We start from the raw sequence: 22,940 nt of genomic DNA, 5'->3' as shown, positions 1-22,940 counted from the left end.
GACAATGATAGTGCCATCACAGGGTTGCTGTGAGGATTAAACATATTAATAACAGTAACAATGGCAAATATTGTTTATTGAGACAAAGAAATGGTTCCAGGGAGGCTAGGCAAACTACCCACAGGTACATAACAAGTGGCTGGGCCTGGATTTGAACCCAGGCAGTTAAATTCCAAAGCTCCTCTCTTCACTACAGCTTCCCCATTGATTCCAGTGGGTACTCAGCATAGCGCCTTGCCCATGGGAGATGATATTTTTATTATTGTCATTGACGGTAAAGGCTCTGGAAATGAAATTAGATTTTAGAGCTTTAAGTGCCCCAGAGGTGTAAGAACTAAGGGGCAAATTTTTTTTTTTTCTTTTTTTGAGACAGAGTCTTGCCCTGTCACCCAGGCTGGAGTGCAGTGGCGCGATCTCGGCTCACTGCAAGCTCCGCCTCCCGGGTTCACGCCATTCTCCTGCCTCAGCCTCTCCGAGTAGCTGGGACTACAGGCGCCCACCACCACGCCCGGCTAATTTTTTTGTATTTTTAGTAGAGACGGGGTTTCACCATGGTCTCGATCTCCTGACCTCGTGATCCGCCCGCCTCGGCCTCCCAAAGTGCTGGAATTACAAGCGTGAGCCACCGCGCCCGGCCTAGGGGCAAATTTCTTGAAAGTGTTTTTATCTTCCCTTCGTTAACTACTCTCCAGGGCGTCCAAAGAAATTCCTTTCCCATGCGAAATAGCTGCATTTTTTTTTTTTTTTTTTTTTTTTTTGCAGCACAGCTGTAAATTGTGAATATTCCCTTCCCACTTGAAGCTGGGTGTTAACATACTCTCATTCTGACCCAGCACTGAATTGCAAAATGTAGTCACTCATTTTTTCTTACAAGTAGAAGCATCCTAATCACATAGTTATTTGGTAATTTTCACCTCTCAAAATTAAAAAAAAAAAAAAAAAGGCCGGACTCGGTGGCTCATGCCTGTAATCTCTAATCGCAGCACTTTGGGAGGGCGAGGACGGTGGATCACGAGGTCAGGAGTTCAAGACCAGCCTGGCCAACATGGTGAAACCCCGTCTCTACTAAAAAATACAAAAATTAGCCAGGCATGGTGGCGGGCACATGTAATCCCAGCTACTCGGGAGGCTGAGGCAGGAGAATCGCTTGAACCCGGACAGCAGACGTTGCAGTGAGCCGAGATCGCACTACTGCACTCCAGCCTGGGCAACAAGAGTGAAACTCTGCCTCCAAAAAAGAAAGAAAAAAAAAGCTTTGCTTTTACAAGCTCATTTGTGGCTGGCAGCTGGGTGATAAAGCCTTGCCTCCTTGCCGTGTCAGCTTTCAGGAATTCTCTGTTTGTCTGTGTTGTGTTACCCAAGTAGCCTGTTATCTTTGCGGTTTAAGGGCTGACTTGGAAATTCAGACTGTCATCTATTTAAAGAAAATGGAAGTCCCCACTCGACTATTTTAATTAACTTTCGGAGAGCAGGGTTTCCTACTGGTTGTGATAATGTTAACTTAAAATACTCTGAAGGGAACACGGCAGGAAGCAAAATAAAAAGGGGAGGATTGCTGTTTCTAAAGGCATTCGAGGAAGAAGTTTAAACAAAGCCATGAGGGCAGATAGCATGCGCTACGCGGAGAAAAAAGGAAGAGAGGCATGAGCGGATACTAAGGAGTATGCACAGCAGAGAATGGGAGATTAAATGTGTAATGCCAACCAAGTATGGACTTGAATGCCAGGTTGTGGTGGTGGTGGTGGGCAGGTGTCTGTGTGCAATGAGAAATTAAGAGGTTTTTAGAAAAAAACAATGACCAAATCTATGTTGTAGGAAGGTAGCTGGAAGTTACCTACAGGCAATAGTGTGTGCCGGAATCAGAACAGATCTGAGAACTCACCAGCAATGTAACAATCTCTTTGGGCTTAAAGTTTACATTTATTACTTCGTTCAATGGAGATAATAGCTATTGTGGTAGGACTGAATGAAATCAGACATGGACATTTAAATAATGTCTTAGGCCAGGTACGGTGGCTAACGCTTGTAATCCCAGCACTTTGGGAGGCCTAGACGGGCAGATCACCTGAGGCCAGGAGTTCGAGACCAGCCTGGCCAACGTGGTGAAACCCCGTCTCTACTAAAAATACAAACAATAGCTGGGCGTGGTGGCTGCTGTGAGCAACCCCACACCACTGCACCCCAGCCTGGGCGACAGACAGAGACTCCATCTCAAAAAATAATATATAAAATAACACTGTAATATTCAATTATTAGCTCAACACGTAATTCACACACACACACTTTTACAGTCAGGCTGAGTGGGAGGGAATGAGGGCTGAGAAAGTGGCGGTGCTGATCAACAGAAGGAAAGGAGAGAGCTGTCTGACAGGTGGAAAAAAGATGGGAAAGGAAAGGGGAAATCCTCAGAGAGCATTCAAGAGAGAACGGAGCTGTCATTCAAGAGAGAACGGCGCTGTCATTCAAGAGAGAACGGCGCTGTCATTCAAGAGAGAACGGAATCAGTGGAAGAAGAGCTGGTTTGGAGGCTGGGCTGTTGGTGACGTCAGCTTCGGAAATGCTCAATTCAAGAAAGAGGTGGATATTCATAAGGAGTGGACCAGAGCGGCCTTAAGAATTAGGTGTTCAGTCATTGTTTTTACTGAAAAAGCCACTTTGCCTAGGAAGGTATTTGGGGACATATTTTGGTCAATGTTTGTTTAACATGTTTTTTGAGAGTGTCAATGCCTGTAGTCCCAGCTGCTTGGGAGGCTGAAGCAGGAGAATCGCTTGAACACAGGAGGTGGAGGTTGCAGTGAGCCAAGATGGCGCCATTGCACTTCAGCCTGGGCGACAGAGCAAGACTCTGTCTCAAAAAAAATCCCAGCATTTTGGGAGGATGAGGCGGGCAGATCACTGAGGTCAGGAGTTTGAGACCAGCCTGGCCAACATGGTGAGACCTCGTCTCTACTAAAAATACAAAAATTAGCCAGGCATGGTGGTATGTGCCTGTAATCTCAGTTACTTGGGAGGCTGAGGCAGGAGAACTGCTTGAGCCCGGGAGGTGGAGGTTGCAGTGAGCTGCACTCCAGCCTGGGTGACAGAGCAAGACTAAAAATAAATACACATAGATGTTCATCACAGGATTATTGATATTAGCTTTATGGGGGAAAGGAGCTAATATAAATAAGGCCATGATGAACATCTTTTTTCCCATTATCGATATGGGAAAGAAGCAGTATTTGTAACAATAGGGGAGTCCATCACGTCCAACAATTTGGTAAAATAAAATGGATTGCAGGAACTGTTCTAAGTACAAGTGCAATATTAATTCATTTAATCCTCACAGCAATCCTATGGAGTGTGTATTATAAGTCCCATTTTACAGATGAGGAAACTGAGGCTTGGAGATTTTAAGTAATTTGTTCAAGATTACACAGGTAATAAGTAGCGCCAACCTGGCATTTGAATCAGGCTGTCTGGTTCCACAGTCTTTGCTTTAACCACTACAACATAGCCTCATGGTATTTTATTTTGCCTTTCTTTTCGTTTTTTTCTTTCTTTTTCTTTCTTTCTTTTTTTTTTTTTTTTTTACAGACAGAGTCTTGCTCTGTTGCCCAGGCTGGAGTGCAGTGGCACGATCTCTAGCTCACTGCAACCTCCACCTCCAGGTTCAAGCGATTCTTGTGTCTCAGCCTCCCCAGGAGCTGGTATTACAGGTGTGTGCTGCCATGCACAGCTAACTTTTGTATTTTTAGTAGAGACAAGGTTTTGCCATGTTGGCCAGGCTAGTCTCAAACTCCTGGCCTCAAGTGATCTGCCCATCTTGGCCACCTAAAATGCTGGGATTACAGGAGTGAGCCATTGCACCTGGCCTTGCCTGATTTTCTTTTTCTTTTCTTTTTTTTTTTTTTGTGACAGAGTTCCACTCTGTCATCCAGGATGGAGTGCAGTGGCACCATCTTGGCTCACTGCAACCTCCACCTCCTGGGTTCAAGCAATTATCTCGCCTCAGCCTTCCAAGTAGCTGGGACTACAGGTGTGTGCGACCGTGCCAGGCTAATTTTTTTTTTTTTTTTGAGACAGAGTTTCACTCTTGTTGCCCAGGCTGGAGTGCAATGGCGTGATCTAGGCTCACCACAACCTCTGCCTCCCGGGTTCAAGCGAATTTCCTGCCTCAGCCTCCCAAGTAGTTGGGATTACAGGCATGTGCCACCATGCCCAGCTAATTTTGTATTTTTAGTAGAGACGGGGTTTCTCCATGTTGGCCAGGCTGGTCTCGAATTCCTGACCTCAGGTGATCTGCCTGCCTCGGCCTCCCAAAGTGCTGGGATTACAGGCGTGAGCCACTGCGCTCGGCGCCGGGTGCCTGATTTTCTCAGAAGAGTTTTGTAACAAGGCAGGGTGTGATGGCTTGCACCTGTAATCTCAGCGCTTTGGGAGGCCAACATAGGCAGATCAGCTGAGCCCAGGAGTTTGAGACCAGCCTGGGTAACATGGTGAATCCGTGTTTCTACAAAAAATGATGTTGTGTACCTGTAGTCCCAGCCACTCAGGAGGCTGAGATGAAAGAACTGATTGAGCCAGGAGGTGGAGGTTATAGTGAACTAAGATCATGCCACTGCACACCAGCCTGGGTGACAGAACAATACTCCATCTCAAAAATAAACAAAAACAAAATAAAGCAAAACAAAAACAAAGAGGAGTTTTAGAACAAAACTTTGGAGGAAAAACATATCCTCTCTATTCAGGGGAGGAGAAGATCAGATAGTGAGAGCATGGTAATTTGCAAAGTGCTCTCACATCTCCTCAAAACCAAGCTGCAAAGCCATTGTTTTGATTAACCCCAATTTACAGATGAGGGAACTGAGGCTCAGAGGGATGCTGCCAGTCTGCGTGATTTCCAGTCCCACGCTTTCTCCACTACTTAGTGTAGTTTGGACAATTTCAAAACAGTGTGCGCCACTTCAACCTCGTGATCACTCAGGAAAACCACCAGGAACAAGCTCAAGTGAAGCAAAGGTCTGGACTGGGCTTGCCCAGAATTAACTCACCAACCTTGATGTCCTGGGGCTCAAATGTTTGAACAACTGAAGGACTGTCCGTTTTAGGCCTTCCTTTGCCTCAGGTAAGGGATCTTCCCTAAGGAAGGTTTGTGAAATTAACCTTTCTCTTTCTATTCTCCACCTCCCCCACAACTATAGGTTATTACAGCTTCTTCAGACCAATCTGAGTCTCAAAAGTCTCATCAGAGGTAGCTAAGAGACCAGACAGGATGATAGTAATAATGAGGATAATAATAACTAAATTAATAATAATAGCCCAAGGGTGTAGATTACTTGCTACAAGCCAGATGTTGCCCTGGGCAACATTTACATACATTTGATTCTCATGACAGTTTTATGGGAAAGGTACCATTTTACCGATGAAACTGAGGCTCAGTGGGTGTCAGTCACAGGCTTGACTGGGGCTAAGTGGGGAAGGTGGGTTAGCAATCCATTGAGTGTGAGCTTTTGGGCCCTGAAACTGTCATTTACACATTGACTTTAGAATCACCCCCATATGATTTCTTATCCAGGGTTGTTTTTTAAAAATCACCCCCGTAAATGACTGTGTTCCTTGCATATCTGATATTCCCAGGAAACGTAGCTTTTCTGGGAAAGACAACAGTGGAGACATAGTAGCTTTGAGTCTCACTCCGTCACCCAGGCTGCAGTGCAGTGGTGTGATCTTGGCTCGCTGCAACCTTCGCCTCCCGGGTTCAAGCAATTCTCCTGCCTTAGCCTCCTGAGTAGCTGGGATTACAGGTGCCTGTCACCATGCCCAGCTAATTTTTTTTTTTTTTTTTTTTTTTTTTGAGATGGAGTCTCGCTCTTTCGCCCAGGCCGGACTGCAGTGGCTCTATCTTGGCTCACTGCAAGCTGCGCCTCCCGGGTTCTCGCCATTCTCCTGCCTCAGCCTCCCAAGTAGCTGGGACTACTGGCGCCCGCCACCGCGCCTGGCTAATTTTTTTGTATTTTTAGTAGAAGCGGGATTTCACCGTGTTAGCCAAGATGGTCTCTATCTCCTGACCTCGTGATCCACCAGCCTTGGCCTCCCAAAGTGCTGGGATTACAGGCATGAGCCACTGTGCCCGGCCACCAGCTAATTTTTATATTTGTAGTAGAGACAGGGTTTCACCACGTTGGCCAGGCTGGTCTGGAATTCCTGGCCTCAACTGATCCTCCCTCCTTGGCCTCCCAAAGTGCTGGGATTACAGGCATGAGCCACCACGCCCGGCCTCAGGTGTGAGCGTTTAGTGATACTAATGGTCTATAAATTACCTTATCCTCTTTTTTTTTTTTTTTTTTAATGTCCTGCCCTTTTCTTTCCATTAAAAACAATTTGTGTTTGATTTTCATGACTTCTTCAAATTTCTTAACTTAGAAAAATGTAAATACACACACACACACACACACACACACACACACACACACACACACATATACATACAGAGAGAGAGAGCACAAAACAGAACTGGTGGGAGATTGTGGTGAGGAATCGTGCTGTTTTAAGTGGCATCCTTGAACATTCTACCAAAGACGAATGGGAAGATGACGAGAGTGTTGGGAGTTTCCAAAGTGAAGTACAACTCCGTAACTGGAAGTTTTCAAGGTTGGAAGGCATTATTTTGTTAGTCCGTTAAGGGGCACATTATTCAAAGACTTGGCTGGGAATGAGTGCTAGGTGATCTGTAAATAATCTACGAGTAACGTCTACCAGGAGTCGAACATTAACATCGTAGAGGCCAGGCTTTCAACGGGGTCATTGGCCTACAAAGGGAAGCATTGCCTCCACCCTTTAACTGTTTCTCTGCAACTCCAACGATTGCGTTAAAAGGATAGAATGGAGCAGGTAGAGGGTGAATTCAAATATAAACACTCTCTGTGGATGTGGCCAGTGAGGCAGTTAGAACCATTAAATGTCTCCGCAGCAACAATACAACTGTTAGGTCAAGTGTATGAAGGGTGAGGCCCCTTCGGGGCAGCTGCGAAAGAAAGCCCCTATTAATCCCTTAACTAAGCAGCTGATGGATTAAATCTTTTTGTGCATACATTATAACTCTTCGAACACAAGATTATTGTAAGTTTTTTTTATCAGCATTAGCTATCAAAGCTTTTTATAGATTTCTTCATCTCACTAATTAACAGATGACAGAAAACAGAACTTTGGAGAGCTTCTGGTTACAATTCGCTGTCATTCTGGCTTGAAAAACTGTAAGAAAGCATCATTCCCTGATTCATTCACAAAAAGAATAGGTCTCTATTTGAAGAGCGAAGCGATCTCAGTCTCCTGCCTTAGAGATCTACTTTCCTTTGATTTTGTATCCATTGTTATTTAAAATAACCGCATAAAATGATTCTTTAGGGTTATTTTGCATAGTAATATCAGAAAAGAAAAGCATTACCTGGTATAATCTCCCTTGGCTTCCTAAAAACAACAAACAAAAACAAATAGAGTTGATCAATATGTATTTTTGTTAAGCTAAATGAGTTTTATCTTGATTACTTTCCCCTCTTACAGTTCCTGAGTTTTGTTTTGAAGAGTGTTTCTCAGGAATGCTCTCCCTATAGCCATAAGAAGAATTAGGCACTGATAAGAAAACCCTGACTGTCCTGTTAGGAATATTCCTTATTCTTAATAAAAGAAACATATATATGTGAAAAAGCACAAATAATTATTTCTCACTGTATGTTTTTAAGATCACATGATAAATGCTTTTCATTCAAGTAGCACACTTTTTAGACTGGAGGAAGACCTTTTAAACCACAATACAGGTAAACCGACACATACTATTTGTTTTCCCTTTACTTTTTAAACCAGCATGGAAACAGACTAATGCCTTTAAGAACTAAAGGGCTCTTTTACTGGACCACAAGAAAATGTATACAAAAGTTACTAAATTTACATGAAAATTACAGCTGTTGTAACAACTGCTGCCTCCCAAATTCAAGTATCCCAGAGCTCTCTTCCAGGAATACGGGTTTAACTCTTTTCCTTCAGAGCAGTCTAAATTTCATTTTTCTTTGAGACTCACAATATCACATTGCAGCTCATGCAAACTATTCTAAAGCAGAAGACGGTGGCTCACATTTTTCATCAGCAAACAACTAACTGGCTTAAAAATCCAACAGTCACTGGCCCATGCAAAAGTTTCAGAGTTGCGGGCAGTTAACAAAAACGAACAAACACAAGGGAGCTGCTAAGAGGCAGTTTGTCCAATCTTACCTGTAAAATAAACGCTGCTAACTTGAAGATGGTTTCGCTGTCTACTTCGATTTGCCCCTGTTGATGGAAAAGGAAAGCATCATTGAACATGGGACTGTCCTAGATTCTAGCAAATGGCTCTGAAGTTGAGGAAGCTGTCACAGCTTGGCACCTCCAGTTTACGATCAAATGCAGATCATACCATTGCAGGGGAAAGTGGGGGGTGTGGAGAGACTTATTGAGGGTTAAGGCGAAACCACTGTGTGTGTGTGTGAGTGTGTGTGTGTGTGTGTGTGTGTGTGTGTATTTTAAATAGCTGTGGTGAGGGATTATGTTTAGAGAGCAGTATTCAGGAAGAAATGGGAATGACTTTGAGGCTAAACATTCAGAAAACTTCTAAATGAAAAATTTTTATCTCTGCAAGTTCATTTTTAAGCACTCTGCAGAATTTCCTAGATTCATTTGTTGAGTGTTTTCCTGGGATAAATTTTTTCCCCTGTGTTATAGTATGGTTATTTCAGTATACACACAATGCAAATATTATTAAGAATATAAATTCACTTCTGTGTCAATGACACATTGTTGAGTTCATATTTGTACTATTATAGATAAAATGTGAGTCCTTAAAAATCAGTTACAGCAAATGCTTTGAAGACTAAGATTCTGTTGATTTATATTGAAGTTTGAGGAACTCTAATTTATCAATTTTCCTTTTTTTTTTTTTTTAAACATGCAAAACCCGAAAGAAAAATTGGAGCTCTGGGCCTTGGTAAAGAATGCTTTTTCAGGGCCTGGCACGGTGGCTCATGCCCGTAATCCCAGTACTTTGGGAGGTTGAGGGAGAAGGAGGCCAGGAGTTTGAGACCAGCTTGGGCAACATAGAGAGACCTCATCTCTACCAAAAAAAAAAAAAAAAAAAAAAGCTTTTTCAGTAGCCCAGTAGGGATGCATAGATATGTGCAGAAAGGGTATAGCTCTAACAATAATACTCATATGCACGTTTATATTTTTTAAATTGTGATGATACATGAGATATTATTACTGAACCATATTGTAACAATGAATGGTATAGAGGTATCTTTATTTTAAAAACAGGTTTTAGTGGTAATGTTAGCTTGTAAGTTTGAACATATGCAAAAACAATTCCACTTAACCCCATTATTGCCTAAGTCCTGTATAATTAGGACTTGAAAGGGCATAGTATTTAAGAACATGTAATTCCTGGAAATTGCCCTGCATTCTTTCTTCCTCCCTTCCACCTCTTGAATCTGAGCTGGAGTGTTTCCTAGTTATACCAAGTGCATCAATGGGGAGATTAAGTCATTTTAAAGTAAATATACAATAGACAGGTTCACAGAGGTAGTTATGCTCAGTGAGGATTTCTGAAAGGATTGTGCTTTTCTCTCAGGTTTCCACGTGATTTAATGAGGGTTCTCAAAAAACAAACAATAATTATTTTAAAACCCATAAAATAAAATGAGCAAATAAAAACCCCAGGGTGTTACAATGCCAGCAGTGATAATTATTCATGTTTCCCTTATATTACAAGATGAAAACAAATTAACTTCATCCTCTAACACACAGGCCACCCTTCTGAAACCTGAGGAGAGGATCTGCTTCAAAGTTTTTTGCCTCAAAGGCTGACAGGCCCAGAGCCTTGGAATTCAAAGCTCGCCCATAATCTCTAGAAACAGATTACAAAATCAAAGGGAAGCCAGGTTGATTGTAGAAATCAACTGCCCTCTGCTTTTCAGGCAGGAGATGGTGGTTTTCCAATCTGGTGAAAGACGATGAGGCAGTCCATCCAACAGGTGAGGTGGGTGTTGATCAAGATTAAATTTTAGAAAGGGTACATTCGTTAGTTCAAAGAAAAAGAAACTCACGGCAAGGGAGGACGGCTAACAGGAGAACTCAAAAACATCACTGGGTTTGAAATTAGGCAGGAACTCAAAATTAAAGTCAAATGTGTCTTAAAATCTTAGAGAAGAAAAAATTACTTCAGATGTTAAAAACGCTAAAGATGAACAAAGTAAATTGAAAATTACTGCCAACTCCTCCAACATTCCACGACCCCCCTTTGCCTCATCAGAACCTCAGACAAGTCACCTGAAAAATATTTCAGACACCAACTTTTCAATTTAGTAAATGGAAGTTCAGCAGACAGAAAAACCTACAGCAGATATTCTTAGGGAAGCAGCCAAATAATTTTCTACTTTAGAAGGGTTATTAAGTATTAAAAATGCTGAAATGAGGAACTGAGCAAGACAAGTACCAGGCTCAGACAGCTCCAGAAGTGTAGGGAGCAAATATCCAACTCACCTGTGGACTTTTCCACCTACACAAGTGGCCCCAGTACAGTTCTGGTGGAGGAGGGTGATGGTGCAGTGAAGGAGTGGGCTCTAGCAAAATCTTGTTCCAGGAAGAGAAGAGAATGCATGCTTTGGCAAAGGCCCATATTCTTTTAAAACCCTCAGCCCCTACCTCACCTTCCATTGAACAATCACTGTTCTAGAAATCCCAGGCAACAAATGTTGAGACCTAATACTGCCTGCCAACGTTCTTGGACTCATTCACGGAGTTTACTAAACAATACATCAATCAGGTGTGACACTATTTGCCCAGTTATCTGCAATTTCATTTGGTGAAATTTAATCAAGACTTATAAAGAACTCCAAGATTTCAAGTCTGAAGTGTAAAAGCTGTTTTGGAAGTGCCGTCTGCCCAAGATGGAACATTTCTTTTACTCCCAACCATGGCAACAGAGGTAACCTTATAGGTACCAGGCAAGCCAACACTTGAGAGAAGGATCTCCTCAAAGAGAGAGGTAATGGGATCCTTCAGTGGGTTTCCATGACTATCATGGATAAACAAAGAGAACCAGAGAAGTGAGTCAGATGATGTGGCTGAATGCACAAAGGTAATATGAACAGTATCAAGTCCTGGTGCCACACCCTCATGGCTAATTTAGCTGGATTATAAATTCAATCAGTAGGTCACTGGGTTCAGGTGCCACACAGGACATCTCATTTTTGTCCTTGGCTTCTTGGCTCAGTTGACCAAGACACCAGGCTAATGAGGTGAATTCTAGGTTTTGAATGCCAAGTAGGAGAACAGAATCAAAGACAGTTTTGGGGCTTGAAAGGGAAATTAGTGAAAATATGATTTTTTTTTTTTTTTTGCAGGTGATGGGAGGCAATGAGGATCAGGAAGATGAAGTGTAATGTTCAATTCCCCTGAACATGGCACTCTGGACTCCCTGTCCAGTGCTCTTTCCACTCTACCATGTACTAGTTAACCTTTTATGACTCCAGTGCAAATGTCTCATCAGGAATCCTCCAAAGGTATGTTTTTGGTAAAAACTGGAAACAGGTGAGGCTGTGGAAAAATGAATCCAAATGCTACCTCCACTGTTGCTGGGACTGTATGTTATCAACATACACTCTCAAAGTAGAGTGGGAAAATATTTCTTTTTTGTTTGTTGTTTTTTTTTTGAGACGGAGTCTCGCTGTCGCCCAGGCTGGACTGCAGTGGCACGATCTCGGCTCACTGCAGGCTCCGCCCCCTGGGGTTCACGCCATTCTCCTGCCTCAGCCTCCCGCGTAGCTGGGACTACAAGCGCCCGCCACCTCGCCCGGCTAATTTTTTGTATTTTTAGTAGAGACGGGGTTTCACCGTGTTAGCCAGGATGGTCTCGATCTCCTGACCTCGTGATCCGCCCACCTCGGCCTCCCAAAGTGCTGGGATTACAGGCGTGACCCCGCGCCCTGCCGGGAAAATATTTCTTAAGACTGATTCTGCTCTTCCCATTTGGATCAGTACTTCATGGAAACTTATCTGCGCTACAGCAATGAATATTAATACTGTGGTCACAAATACTTAGGATTTAGACATACTTGAGAAACTACTGGGACACCTCAGTTTGTTTCCAGGCCTACTACTAATTATCTATTTTAAGTAGAAGTCTTTAAAATTAACTTGTAGAACACCAACAAATAAATGTAGAAGAAATGAAAAAGAAAGAAAATTACCCTTGCACCTGTCTAGTACTAATTGATTCAGGCAATAATCTTCAATAAATAAAAACGATTTATTGAAGTCTGGCTCAGTGGCTCACACCATTAATCCCAGCACTTTGGGAGTCTGAGGTGGGGGCACTGCTTGAGCTCAGGAGTTTGAGATCAGGCACCATAGTGAAACCCTGCTCTACAAAATATCAAAAATTAGCCGGGTGTGATGGCTCATGTCTATATTCCCACTACTAGGGATGCTGAGGTGGGAGGATGGCTTGAGCCTGGATGTCGAAGCTGCAGTGTGCCGTGATCATGCCACTGCACTTCAACCTGGGCAACAGATCAAGACACTGTCTCAAAAACAAAAAATAAAACAACAAAAAACAACTTTTTTTTTTTTTAGACGGAGTCTCATACTGTCGCCCAGGCTGGAGTGCAGTGGCGTGATCTCGGCTCACCACAACCTCCGCCTCCTGGGTTCAAGTGATTCTCCTGCCTCAGCCTCCCAAGTAGCTGGGATTACAGGGGCCCGCTACCATGCCCAACTAATTTTTGTATTTTTTTAGTAGAGATGAGGTTTCACCACGTTGGCCAGGCTGGTCTCAAACTCCTGACCTCAGGTGATCCACCTGCCTCAGCCTCCCAAAGTGCTGGGATTACAGGCGTGAGCCACCGCACCCAGCCAAAACCCACAACTTTTGAGTGAAAGTTTGATGAGAAACAGGACAGGATATTTACATAATCACAAATACCTCTCCATAGATTACTTATTAATCACAAAACGGAAAACAGTACCCCTTCCAAGGGGAAGCTGACACATACCATCTCAACTCTGTGATGAGATACTGCCAATAATGGGATAGATCAGCTTCATGAGCCTCCTGATCGTAAGGTATGCATGGAGAATGACACGACCCCACTTATCCTATGAAATGAAAATGTTTCACAACTGGAAACTGGGGGCTGGGAAAGGTCTGATTTGTAGCATTAGTTGACTTCATCAGTGTAAATTCTCCCACCATGGCTGATTTCAGGCTACCAATATAACATCACAGAACATGGAATTGGAAAGAGATATGAGAATTAGCTCTCATGAGATGGTATAAGCTGGCTCCAGCACACCATGGTGTGGCATTCCTGTCAAAAATGCATTACTAGTTCCAGTCATGAGGAACCATGAGACAGATCCAATCTGAGAGATATTCTATAAAACATCTGGCTCATACTCTTCCAAAATGTCAATATGATGAATATGAAAAACGAAGTTCCAACATAAAGGAGACTGAAGAAGCGTAACAACTAAGTGCAGCATGCTATCCCAGATCAGGAGGAAATATTACAAGGACATTACTGGGAGAACTGGACTGTATATTAGGCAATAAATAGTAGAGGTTCAGTGTTAAATTTTCTGAATGTGATCGTTGTAATTAGGTCATATACGGGATGTCCTTGATCTTAGGAAATATACAATGAAAATATTTGGGGATAAATAGGTATGATGTCTATAACTTACTCTCAAGTGGGTCAAAAAATTTACATATGAAAGGAGAAAGTGCAAATGGGGCCAAATGTTAAAAACTGGTAAATTTGGTTTGGCAGACATACTGACATCTTTTGGTACTGTTCTTTCAACTCTTCTGTAAGTTTGAAATTGTCTCATAATAAAAGTTCGAAGCCGGGTCCAGTGAGTGGTGTATGCCTGTTGTCCTAGCTACTCAGCAGGTAGAGTGGGGAGGATCGCTTGAGCCCAGGCATTCAAGGCTGCAGTGAGCTGTGATTGTGCCACTGTACTCCAGCTTGGGTGACAAAGCAAGACCCCACCTCTTAAAAAAAAAAGTATGCAAAAAGAAAAATATGGACATATATTCCTGGAGTGGTGGATATCAGTTTTGACTGGCAAGTACCCTTCTCTTTTTTTGAGCAGACAATTCCATTATTTTGGATAATTACTTCTTTCCCTACTGGCTCTAGTAGAAATACATCATCAGTTTTTGGGGGAAGGATGGAAGCTGCTCCAAGGACCCACTCCAGGATTTTCTGAATTAGACCAAAGGGAAGAAAGTTCTGTCTCTCTCTCTGTCTGGGGGCAAAGTCGGGAAGATGTGACCTAGAGGAAATCAATGACCACAGATGGAAAGGAGCTACTTGACGTTGGTAGTCAACTGTATCCACTGCTGAGCAGAGCCAGACTTCAAAGCTTTTACAGTTCAAAAATTGACAAGAATGATACTCAAGCAGAGTGCTCTGGCTTGCACCTGTAGTCTCAGCTACTCAGAAGACTGAGGTGGGAGGATTGCTTGAGCCAAGGAGTTAAAGGCTGCTGTGAGCTGTGATTACACCACTGGACTCCAGCCTGAGTGACACAGTGAGACCTGTCCTTAAAAAAAATAAAAGGTGTGAGGGGGTACTATTTGGATGCTGTCTAGGATGCTCTCACTTTGGTTTACTGCCAAGCCAACCAACAGTGCAAAGAACAGATGTGATAAGGACACAAATGAGTGAGTGCATGCAGCTGCCTGGAGTTTAACTCACATCTCGTTTCTCCTGAGATAGATCTACATGGAGGTAGGAATATGCTGGGTCAGAGAAACCCACACTGTTTTTGTTTGTTTCTTTTTGAGATGGAGTCTCACTCTGTCTCACAGGCTGGAGTGCAGTGGCACAGTTTCCGCTCACTGCAACCTCTGCTGCCTGGCTTCAAGTGATCCTCTCACCTCAGCCTCCTGAGTAACTGGGATTACAATTACATGCTACCACACCTGGCTAATTTTTGTATTTTTAGGAGAGATGGGGTTTCACCATGTTGGCCAGGCTGGTCTCGAACTCCTGACTTCAAGTGATTCGCCTGCCTTGGCCTCCCAAAGTGCTGGGATTACAGGAGTGAGCCATGGCCCCTGGTGACCCACACTGGTTTTTATACAATTAGGCTGGTGGTGGAGGAGCCATGCCAACACTGAAGACCTCTACTATCCTACAAGGCGATTCCTCCCAAGCCATAGAAACATATTCCTCTGTGCTGATGCCTATTTTCCAGGAGTTATTATGCCCCCTAGAAAGCCAGGCCATAGCTACTACATTTGCACCCCACTCCTACTCACATCCTTTGGGTACATCATTTTCTCCCTTTTTGTCCAAGCTAGTTGTTAGAGGTAATCTTTATGGGGGATGGTCTCAGTGATATAATGCCCATTCATTCTTCTAGATCAGGGTTTTACAACAGCACAACTGATATTTTGAGTGAGAGAATTCTTCACTGTGAGGCTGCCCTGGGCATTATAGGGTGGTAGGCAGCATCCCTGGCCTCTACTCACTAGGTGACAATAGCAGCCTACCCCTAGCTGTGACAACTGAAAACATCTGTAGACATTGCCAGATGTCCTCAGAATGGCCCGTGGTTGAGAACCACTTCTCTAGATTCTCTAAGTTTTATTCTTGGGTTAGGCTAGAATAATCAGAAACCTATATAAAGCATAAGGGCTCATCCAGGTAAAATTGCCTTTTTGGAACTGTGTTCTGGCATTACTCCACTGGTTTATGTTGAAAAACAATATAAGTAACAACCCTCAGAACTCATTAATACCTCCAATGTGTTGTTGAGAACATTGTTTATTACACAATATGATATCCCATTGGGAGGACCCATGGGAGAAGTTTCTGATTTTTCATATCAGTATTGACTGTGCCCCTTCTGAGCAGCTTTTGACCGTAATGACCACTCTGAGTTATGTAAGTGATTTTAACTCCCTCTTTACTTTAGCTCTTAAGAGAAGTTGAATTATAAATTTGTGGGTTAAATGCTTTATACTAACCATGCTAAATATTTTATACGAACCTTAATCTTGGCAGCATCTAGTTATTTCTACCTTTATTTTCTTACTTATAAATAACGCTAATTTCATCACTTACTGTATTTTAATATGTTCAGGATTGGCTTTTTTTTTTTGAGACAGAGTCTCTCTCTGTCACCCAGGCTGGAATGCAGTGGTGCTATCCTGGCTTACTGCAGTCTCGACTTCCCAGGCTCAAGCAATTCTCCCACCTCTGCCTCCTGAGTAGCCGGGACTACAGGTGTGTATCACTATGCCTGGCTAACTTTTGTTTTGTTTTTGAGATGGAGTCTCACTCTGTCATCCAGGCTGGAGTGCAATGGTACGATCTCAGCTCACTGCAGCCTCTGCCTCCTGGGTTCAAGCATTTATCCTGCCTCAGCCTCCCTAATAGCTGGGACTACTGGTGCGTGCCACCACACCGGGCTATTTTTTTTTTTTTTTGTATTTTTAGTAGAAACAGAGTTTTGCCATGTGGCCAGGCTGGTCTCAAACTCCCGACCTCAAGTGATCTGCTCACCTCAGCGTCCCAAAGTGCCGGGATCACAGGTGTGAGCCACCGTGCCTGGCCATAGTTTTTGTATTTTTTATAGAGACAGGGTTTTGCCATGTTGCCCAGGTTGGTCTTGAACTCCTGGGCTCAAGCAATCCTCCTCCGTCAGCTTCCCAAAGTGCTGGGGTTACAGGCGTGAGCCACTGTGCCCAGCCAGTATATTCAGTATTTAATTTTTTTTATTGAGGTACATACAGTAAAATGCACAAGTCTCAGTGTACAGCTCAATACATTTTGACATGTGTTTGTTACTCATGTAATCATCAGCCAGAACAAGATAGCAAAATCAAACATTTTCACTAATGTTCTCATCTTACGGAAACATATATATTTCTACAAACTATATCAAATCAATACAATTATTTTGCTAGTTAAAAAAGTATAAAATAATACTGAAAAACAATTTCAATTTGCAGTTTTTTTTTTCAATATCACCTTTACTGGTTTGAGCAATTTTAAAATTACTAACCCATTTGAGTATTTCCCTTGCAAATGCATATTATTTACTATTACCCGTATGTGAAATGAGCCTTTGTTTACTTGCCTATTTGAGAACCTACGTTTGATATGAGTTGTGTATACATTACTAACATTATTAACCCTTTGTCTTATCTACTAGGTACAAATTGTGTCCTTCAATCTGTTCTCCTTTGACATGCCCTTCTCCTAGTCTGTGAAGTCTGATTGGACTGGGACCAGTCTCCCCACTGGAAGAACCTGTGGGGCCATGAGAAAGTTATTTTTTCTGAAACTCAGCTCCTCGTCTGCAAAATGGAAGATAATGTTAACTTTACTAAGTCGTTTGGAGCAGCACTCCTCAGCCTTTTTGGCACCAGGGACCAGTTTTGTAGAAGACAATTTTCCCACGGACCAGGGTTGGGGGATGGTTTCGGGATAATTCAAGTACATTACATTTATTGTACACCTTATTTCTATTATTATTACAGTAATGAAATAATTATACAATTTACCATAATGTAGAATCAGTGGGAGCCCTGAGCTTGTTTTCCTGTAACTAGACCATCCCACCTGGGGGTGATGGGAGACAGCGACGGATCACCTGGCACTAGATTCTCATAAGGAGTGGGCAACCTAGATTCCGTGTATGTGCAGTTCACAATAGGGTTTACGCTCCTATGAGAATCTAATGCGGCTGCTGATCTGACAGGAGGCAGAGCTCAGGCGGTGATGTGAGTGATTGGAAGCGGCTGTAAATACAGGTGAAGCTTCTCTCGCTCACCCACCTGCTGCTCATCTCCTGCTGTGTGGCCCGGTTCCTAACAGGCCATGGACTGGTAGCAGCCTGTGGCCAGGGGGTTGGGGACCCCTGGTTTAAGAGCATTGAATAAAGGATGAATGTAAAGCATTTGTCACAAAGCCTAGCATCCAAAGACTCTCTTAATGTTATTCTCCACACTAATGTTTGCCATGTTGCTTAAATTCATGTATCTATTATTAGATTCTCTCCTTTGCTCTGGTTCACTGTTCAAGTTTTACATAGTTCCATAACATTTAATCACTGTTCATTACAATATGTGTCAATATCTGATAGGATAAGTGCTTTAATTTTCCATATGAATCTTTGACATTCTCTTATTTTCAAAGAAATTTTAAAATGATCTTGTCAAGTTTTAAAAAAGAAATAATAATTTGTCTTCCTCTTTGCAACCATAGCACATTTCTATTGAAATCACTTTTATTTGTTTTAGAAGTGGGGTCACCCAGGCTAACGTGGAGTGGTGCAATCACTGCTTATTGTAACGTCAAACTCGTGTGCTCAAGAGATCCTTTGGCGGCACCCTCCTAAGTAGGCGGGACTGCAGGCACTGGCCACCATGCCTGGCTAATGAAATCGCTTTATAGTGATCATAAAGTTTTGTGATATACCTACAAATATCACACGCATCCTATGTGAGGATTAATATTCAGTATTTTACATTTTGCTATACAAATGTATAGCAAATGCTTTTTTTTCATCCTATTGAAAGGTGACAACATGCTAGCAGCCCTCGCTCTCTCTCGGTGCCCCCTCGGCTTCGGTGTCCACTCTGGCCCTGCTTGAAGAGCCCTTAAGCCTGCCGCTGCACTGCGGGAGCCCCTCTCTGGGCTGGCTGAGGCCGCAGCCGGCTCCCTGTGCTTGCCGGGAGGTGTGGAGGGAGAGACGCCGGCGGCAACCAGGGCTGTGCAGGGCGTTCAGGAGCCAGCGCGAGTTCCGGGTGGGCACAGGCTCTGCAGTCTTGGCACTCAGAGTGGCCGGCCGTCGCCGCCAGCCCTGGGCTGTGAGGGGCTTAGCACCCGGGCCAGCAGCTGTGGAGCGTGCGCTGGGTCCCCCAGCATTGCTGGCCCACCTGCGCCATGCTCGAATTCTCGCCTGGCCTCAGCCACCTCCCCGCGGGGCAGGGCTTGGGACCTGCAGCACGCCATGCCCGAGCCCCCCCGTGGTGGGCTCCCGCGTGGCCCGATCCTCCTCAATGGGCTCTGCGCCCTGCTCTGTGGTGCCGGGTCCCATCCACTGCCCAAGAGCTGAGGAGTGCAGGTGCCTGGTGCAGAACTGACGGGCAACTCCGACTGCAGCCCCTGCACGGGATCCACTAAGTGAAGCCAGTTGGGCTCCTGAGTCAAGTGGGGAATTGGAGAATTTTTATGTCTGTATATGCACCAATCAGCTTGGGGTTTGTGGATGCACCAATCAGTACTCTGTATCTAGCTAATCTGGTGGGGACTTGGAGAACTTTTATGTCTAGCTAGAGGATTGTAAATGCACCAATCAGCACTCTGTGTCTAGCTAAAGGTTTGTAAATGCACCAATCAGTGCTGTGTGTCTAGCTAATGTAGTGGAGACTTGGAGAACTTCTACCTCTAGCTGGAGGATTGTAAATACACCAATCAGCACTCTGTGTCTAGCTCAGGGACTGTAAACGCACCAATCAGTACCCTGTCAAAACAGACCAGTCAGCTCTCTGTAAAACGGGCCAATCAGCAGGATGTGGGTCAGATAAGGGAATAAAAGCAGGCTGCCCAAGCCCGCAGCGGTAACCCACTTGGGTCCCATTCCACACTGCGGAAGCTTTGTTCTTTCACTCTTTGCAGTAAATCTTGCTGCTGTTCACTCTTTGGGTCCACACCCTCTTGAAGAGCTTTAACACTCCCCGTGAAGGTCTGCAGCTTCACTCTTGAAGCCAGCGAGACCACGAACTCACCAGAAGGAAGAAACTCTGAACATGTCCGAACATCAGAAGGAACAAACTCCGGACACACCATCTTTAAGAACTGTAACACTTACTGCGAGGGTCCACGGCTTCATTCTTGAAGTCACTGAGACCAAGAACCCACCAATTCTGGACACACTATTATCTGATTCCTAACATGCAGGATTATCACTACTTTTAGTGTATTTAACTTGTAACCAATGTCTCACCAAAGCTAATAATGTTAACAAGTTTTAGCTAATTTATTTCCATTTTCTAGGCTTATAGAAAAATTGTCTCTAACTAATATTTTTGTGTAGTTCTTTGCAATGTGCATGGTATATCTGGCTGCATTACATGAAACAGACATTATATCTTACTGCACAGCTCTCATACGTGGCTGGCTGGTGGACTCTAAGTTGGTATTGTTTTTGTTTCCTTTGAAAGCAGACATTTTTAAATTTTCATTTTATTTATTTATTTGAGATGGAGTCTCCCTCTGTCGCCCAGGCTGGAGTGCAGTGGCACGATCTCGGCTCACCATAACCTCCGCCTCCTGGGATCAAGCAATTCTCCTGCCTCAGCCTCCCAAATAGCTGGGAATACAGGCGTGTGCCACCATGCCTGGCTAATTTTTGTATTTTTAGTAGAGACAGGGTTTCACTATGTTAGCCAGGCTGGTCTCGAACTCTTGACCTTATGATCAGCCCTTCTCGGCCTCCTAAAGTGCTGGGATTACAGGCGTGAGCCACCGTGCCTGCCATATTTTTATTTTTTTAAGACAGAGTCTCACCCTGTCACCCAGGCTGGAGTTCAGTAGCGCGATACTGGCTCACTGCAACCTCTGCCTCCCGGGTTCAAGCGATTCTCACGCCTCAGCCTCTTGAGTAGCTGGGATTTCAGGCGCCTGCCACTATGCCCAGCTAATTTTTGTATTTTTAGTAGAGATGGGGTTTCACCATGTTGGCCAGTCTAGTCTTGAACTCCTGGCCTCAAGTGATCCACCCACCTCAGCCTCCCAAAATGCTAGGATTACAGGCATGAACCACCACACCCAGCTTATAAGTTGGTTTGGATCAATTTTTTGGCACAGTCTACTAAAGCTTAACATACATATACACTATGGCTCACCAATTTTCTCCTAAGTATATACCTAGCAGACATGTTTGCATATGTCCACTCAAAGACAGGCACTAGGATCTTCAAAGCAGTGCTATTTGTAATAATCAAATACTGCAAGGTACACAAATGACTTTTTTTTTTGAGACGGAGTTTTGCTCTTGTTGTCCAGGCTAGAGTGCAATGGCACGATCTCAGCTCACCATAACCTCCGCCTCCCAGGTTCAAGCGATTCTCCTGCCTCAGCCTCCCTAGTAGCTGGGATTACAGGCATGTGCCACTGTGCCTGGCTAATTTTGTATTTTTAGTAGAGCCGGGGTTTCTCCATGCTGGTCAGGCTGGTCTTGAACTCCCTGACCTCAGGTGATCCGCCTGCCTCGGCCTCCCAAAGTGCTGGGATTACAGGCGTCAGCCACCGTGCCTGGTCCACAAATAAGTAAATGAAGTATATTCATACTATATACTACTATTCAGCAGTGAAATTGAACAAGCTGGGCACAGCTACATACGAGAATATGGATGAATCTCAAAAACATAATTTGAGTAAAAACAGCCAGACAATAAATGAATACATACTGTATGACTTCTGTCATACAAAGTTCAAAGTTAGCCAAAACTAAGAAATACTGGTAAAAGCAATGGTAGGCTGGGCACGGTGGCTCACGCCTGTAATCCCAGCACTTTGGGAGGCCGAGGTGGGCAGATCACCTGAGGTTGGGAGTTCGAGACCAGGCTGACCAATATGGTGAAACCCCGTCTCTACTAAAAATACAAAAATTAGCCAGGCTTGGTGGCAGTCAGCTGTAGTCCCAGCTACTCAGGAGGCTGAGACAGGAGAACTGCTTGAACCCGGAAGGCGGAGATTGCAGTGAGCCGAGTTCGTGCCACTGCACTCCAACCTGGGCAACAGAGCAAGACTCCAGCTCAAAAATAAATAAATAAATAAATAAATAAATAAATAAAAAGCAATGGTAGCAGACAGAATAAGGACTGGAAGAGAAAATGTGAGGGGCTTCTTGGGTGCCAGTAATCTGTTTCCTTGAGGTTGATGCTAGTTTGCTAGTTACATGCACTTTTTTTTTTTTTTTTTTGAGACAGGGTCTTGCTCTGTCACCCAGGAGTGCAGTGGTACTATCATGGCTCACTGTAGCCTCAAACTCCTGGGCTCAAGTGATCTTCCCACCTCAGGCTTCCAAATAGCTGGGACTAAAGGTGTGTGCCACCATGCCTGGCTAATTTTCCATTTTTATATTCTGTAGAGACAGGATCTTGCTATGTTGCCCAGGCTGGTCTTGAACCCCTGGGCTTAAGCAATCCACCCGCCTTGGCCTCCCAAAGTGCTAGGATTGCAGACATGAGCCACCGTACCCAGCCTATATGCACTTTTCAATATGTATATTATTCTTCAATACAAAGTTAAGAAACAACTCCTGATCTCACTTGTATCCTTTTCCATCTGACTGAATGGCAAACCCATTCTTTTTTTTTTTTTTTTTTTTGAGACAGAGTCTCACTCTGTTGCCCAGGCTAGAGTGCAGTGGCATGATGTTGGCTCACTGCAACCTCTGCCTCCTAGGTTCAAACGATTCTCATGTTTCAGCCTCCTGAGTAGCTGGGATTACAGGCACACACCCCCATTCCCTGCTAATTTTTGTATTTTTAGAGACTGGGTTTTGCCATGTTGACCAGGCTGGTCTCGAACTCCTGGCCTCAAGTGATCCGCCCACCTTGGCCTCTCAAAGTGGCAACCCCATTCTTAATTGCTTAGATCCAAGACCTCCATTGGCATTACTGGACACAAAGCTGGGCAGTGAGAAATCTGCACAACTGTATTTGGTGACTCTGTTTACATCTCCTAATACGTTATACACATTATTTATTTTCTTTATTGTCTGACGCCCTACCTGCTGTCACCCCTGCCTAGTAGGTATAATTCTTAAGGGCAGGAATTGTTATCTGTTTTTGCCACAGTTGTAGCTCCAGAAGCTAGAACACTCCCTGGCACACAGCAGGTGTT

The 22,940-nt window shown here is 43.9% G+C and overlaps 1 protein-coding gene across 1 annotated transcript in view; it reads right to left on the bottom strand.

Moving 5' to 3' along the window:
* The window catches only part of FRMD4B (FERM domain containing 4B), a 216,578-nt gene that overhangs the window by 72,921 nt on the left and 120,717 nt on the right, over positions 1-22,940 (bottom strand). Inside the window, exons 6-7 of the mRNA XM_003264875.4 lie at positions 8,248-8,304; positions 7,427-7,449 (exon numbers count right to left, since the gene is read on the bottom strand). Coding sequence (XP_003264923.2) covers positions 7,427-7,449; positions 8,248-8,304 — 80 coding nt within the window. The remainder of the gene's footprint in view (positions 1-7,426; positions 7,450-8,247; positions 8,305-22,940) is intronic.

Source organism: Nomascus leucogenys, chromosome 21 (assembly GCF_006542625.1).
Source record: "Nomascus leucogenys isolate Asia chromosome 21, Asia_NLE_v1, whole genome shotgun sequence".
NCBI lineage: Eukaryota > Metazoa > Chordata > Mammalia > Primates > Hylobatidae > Nomascus > Nomascus leucogenys.
Note: the sequence above shows the minus strand (reverse complement) of the source record. Positions and strands in the feature narration are given on the sequence as shown.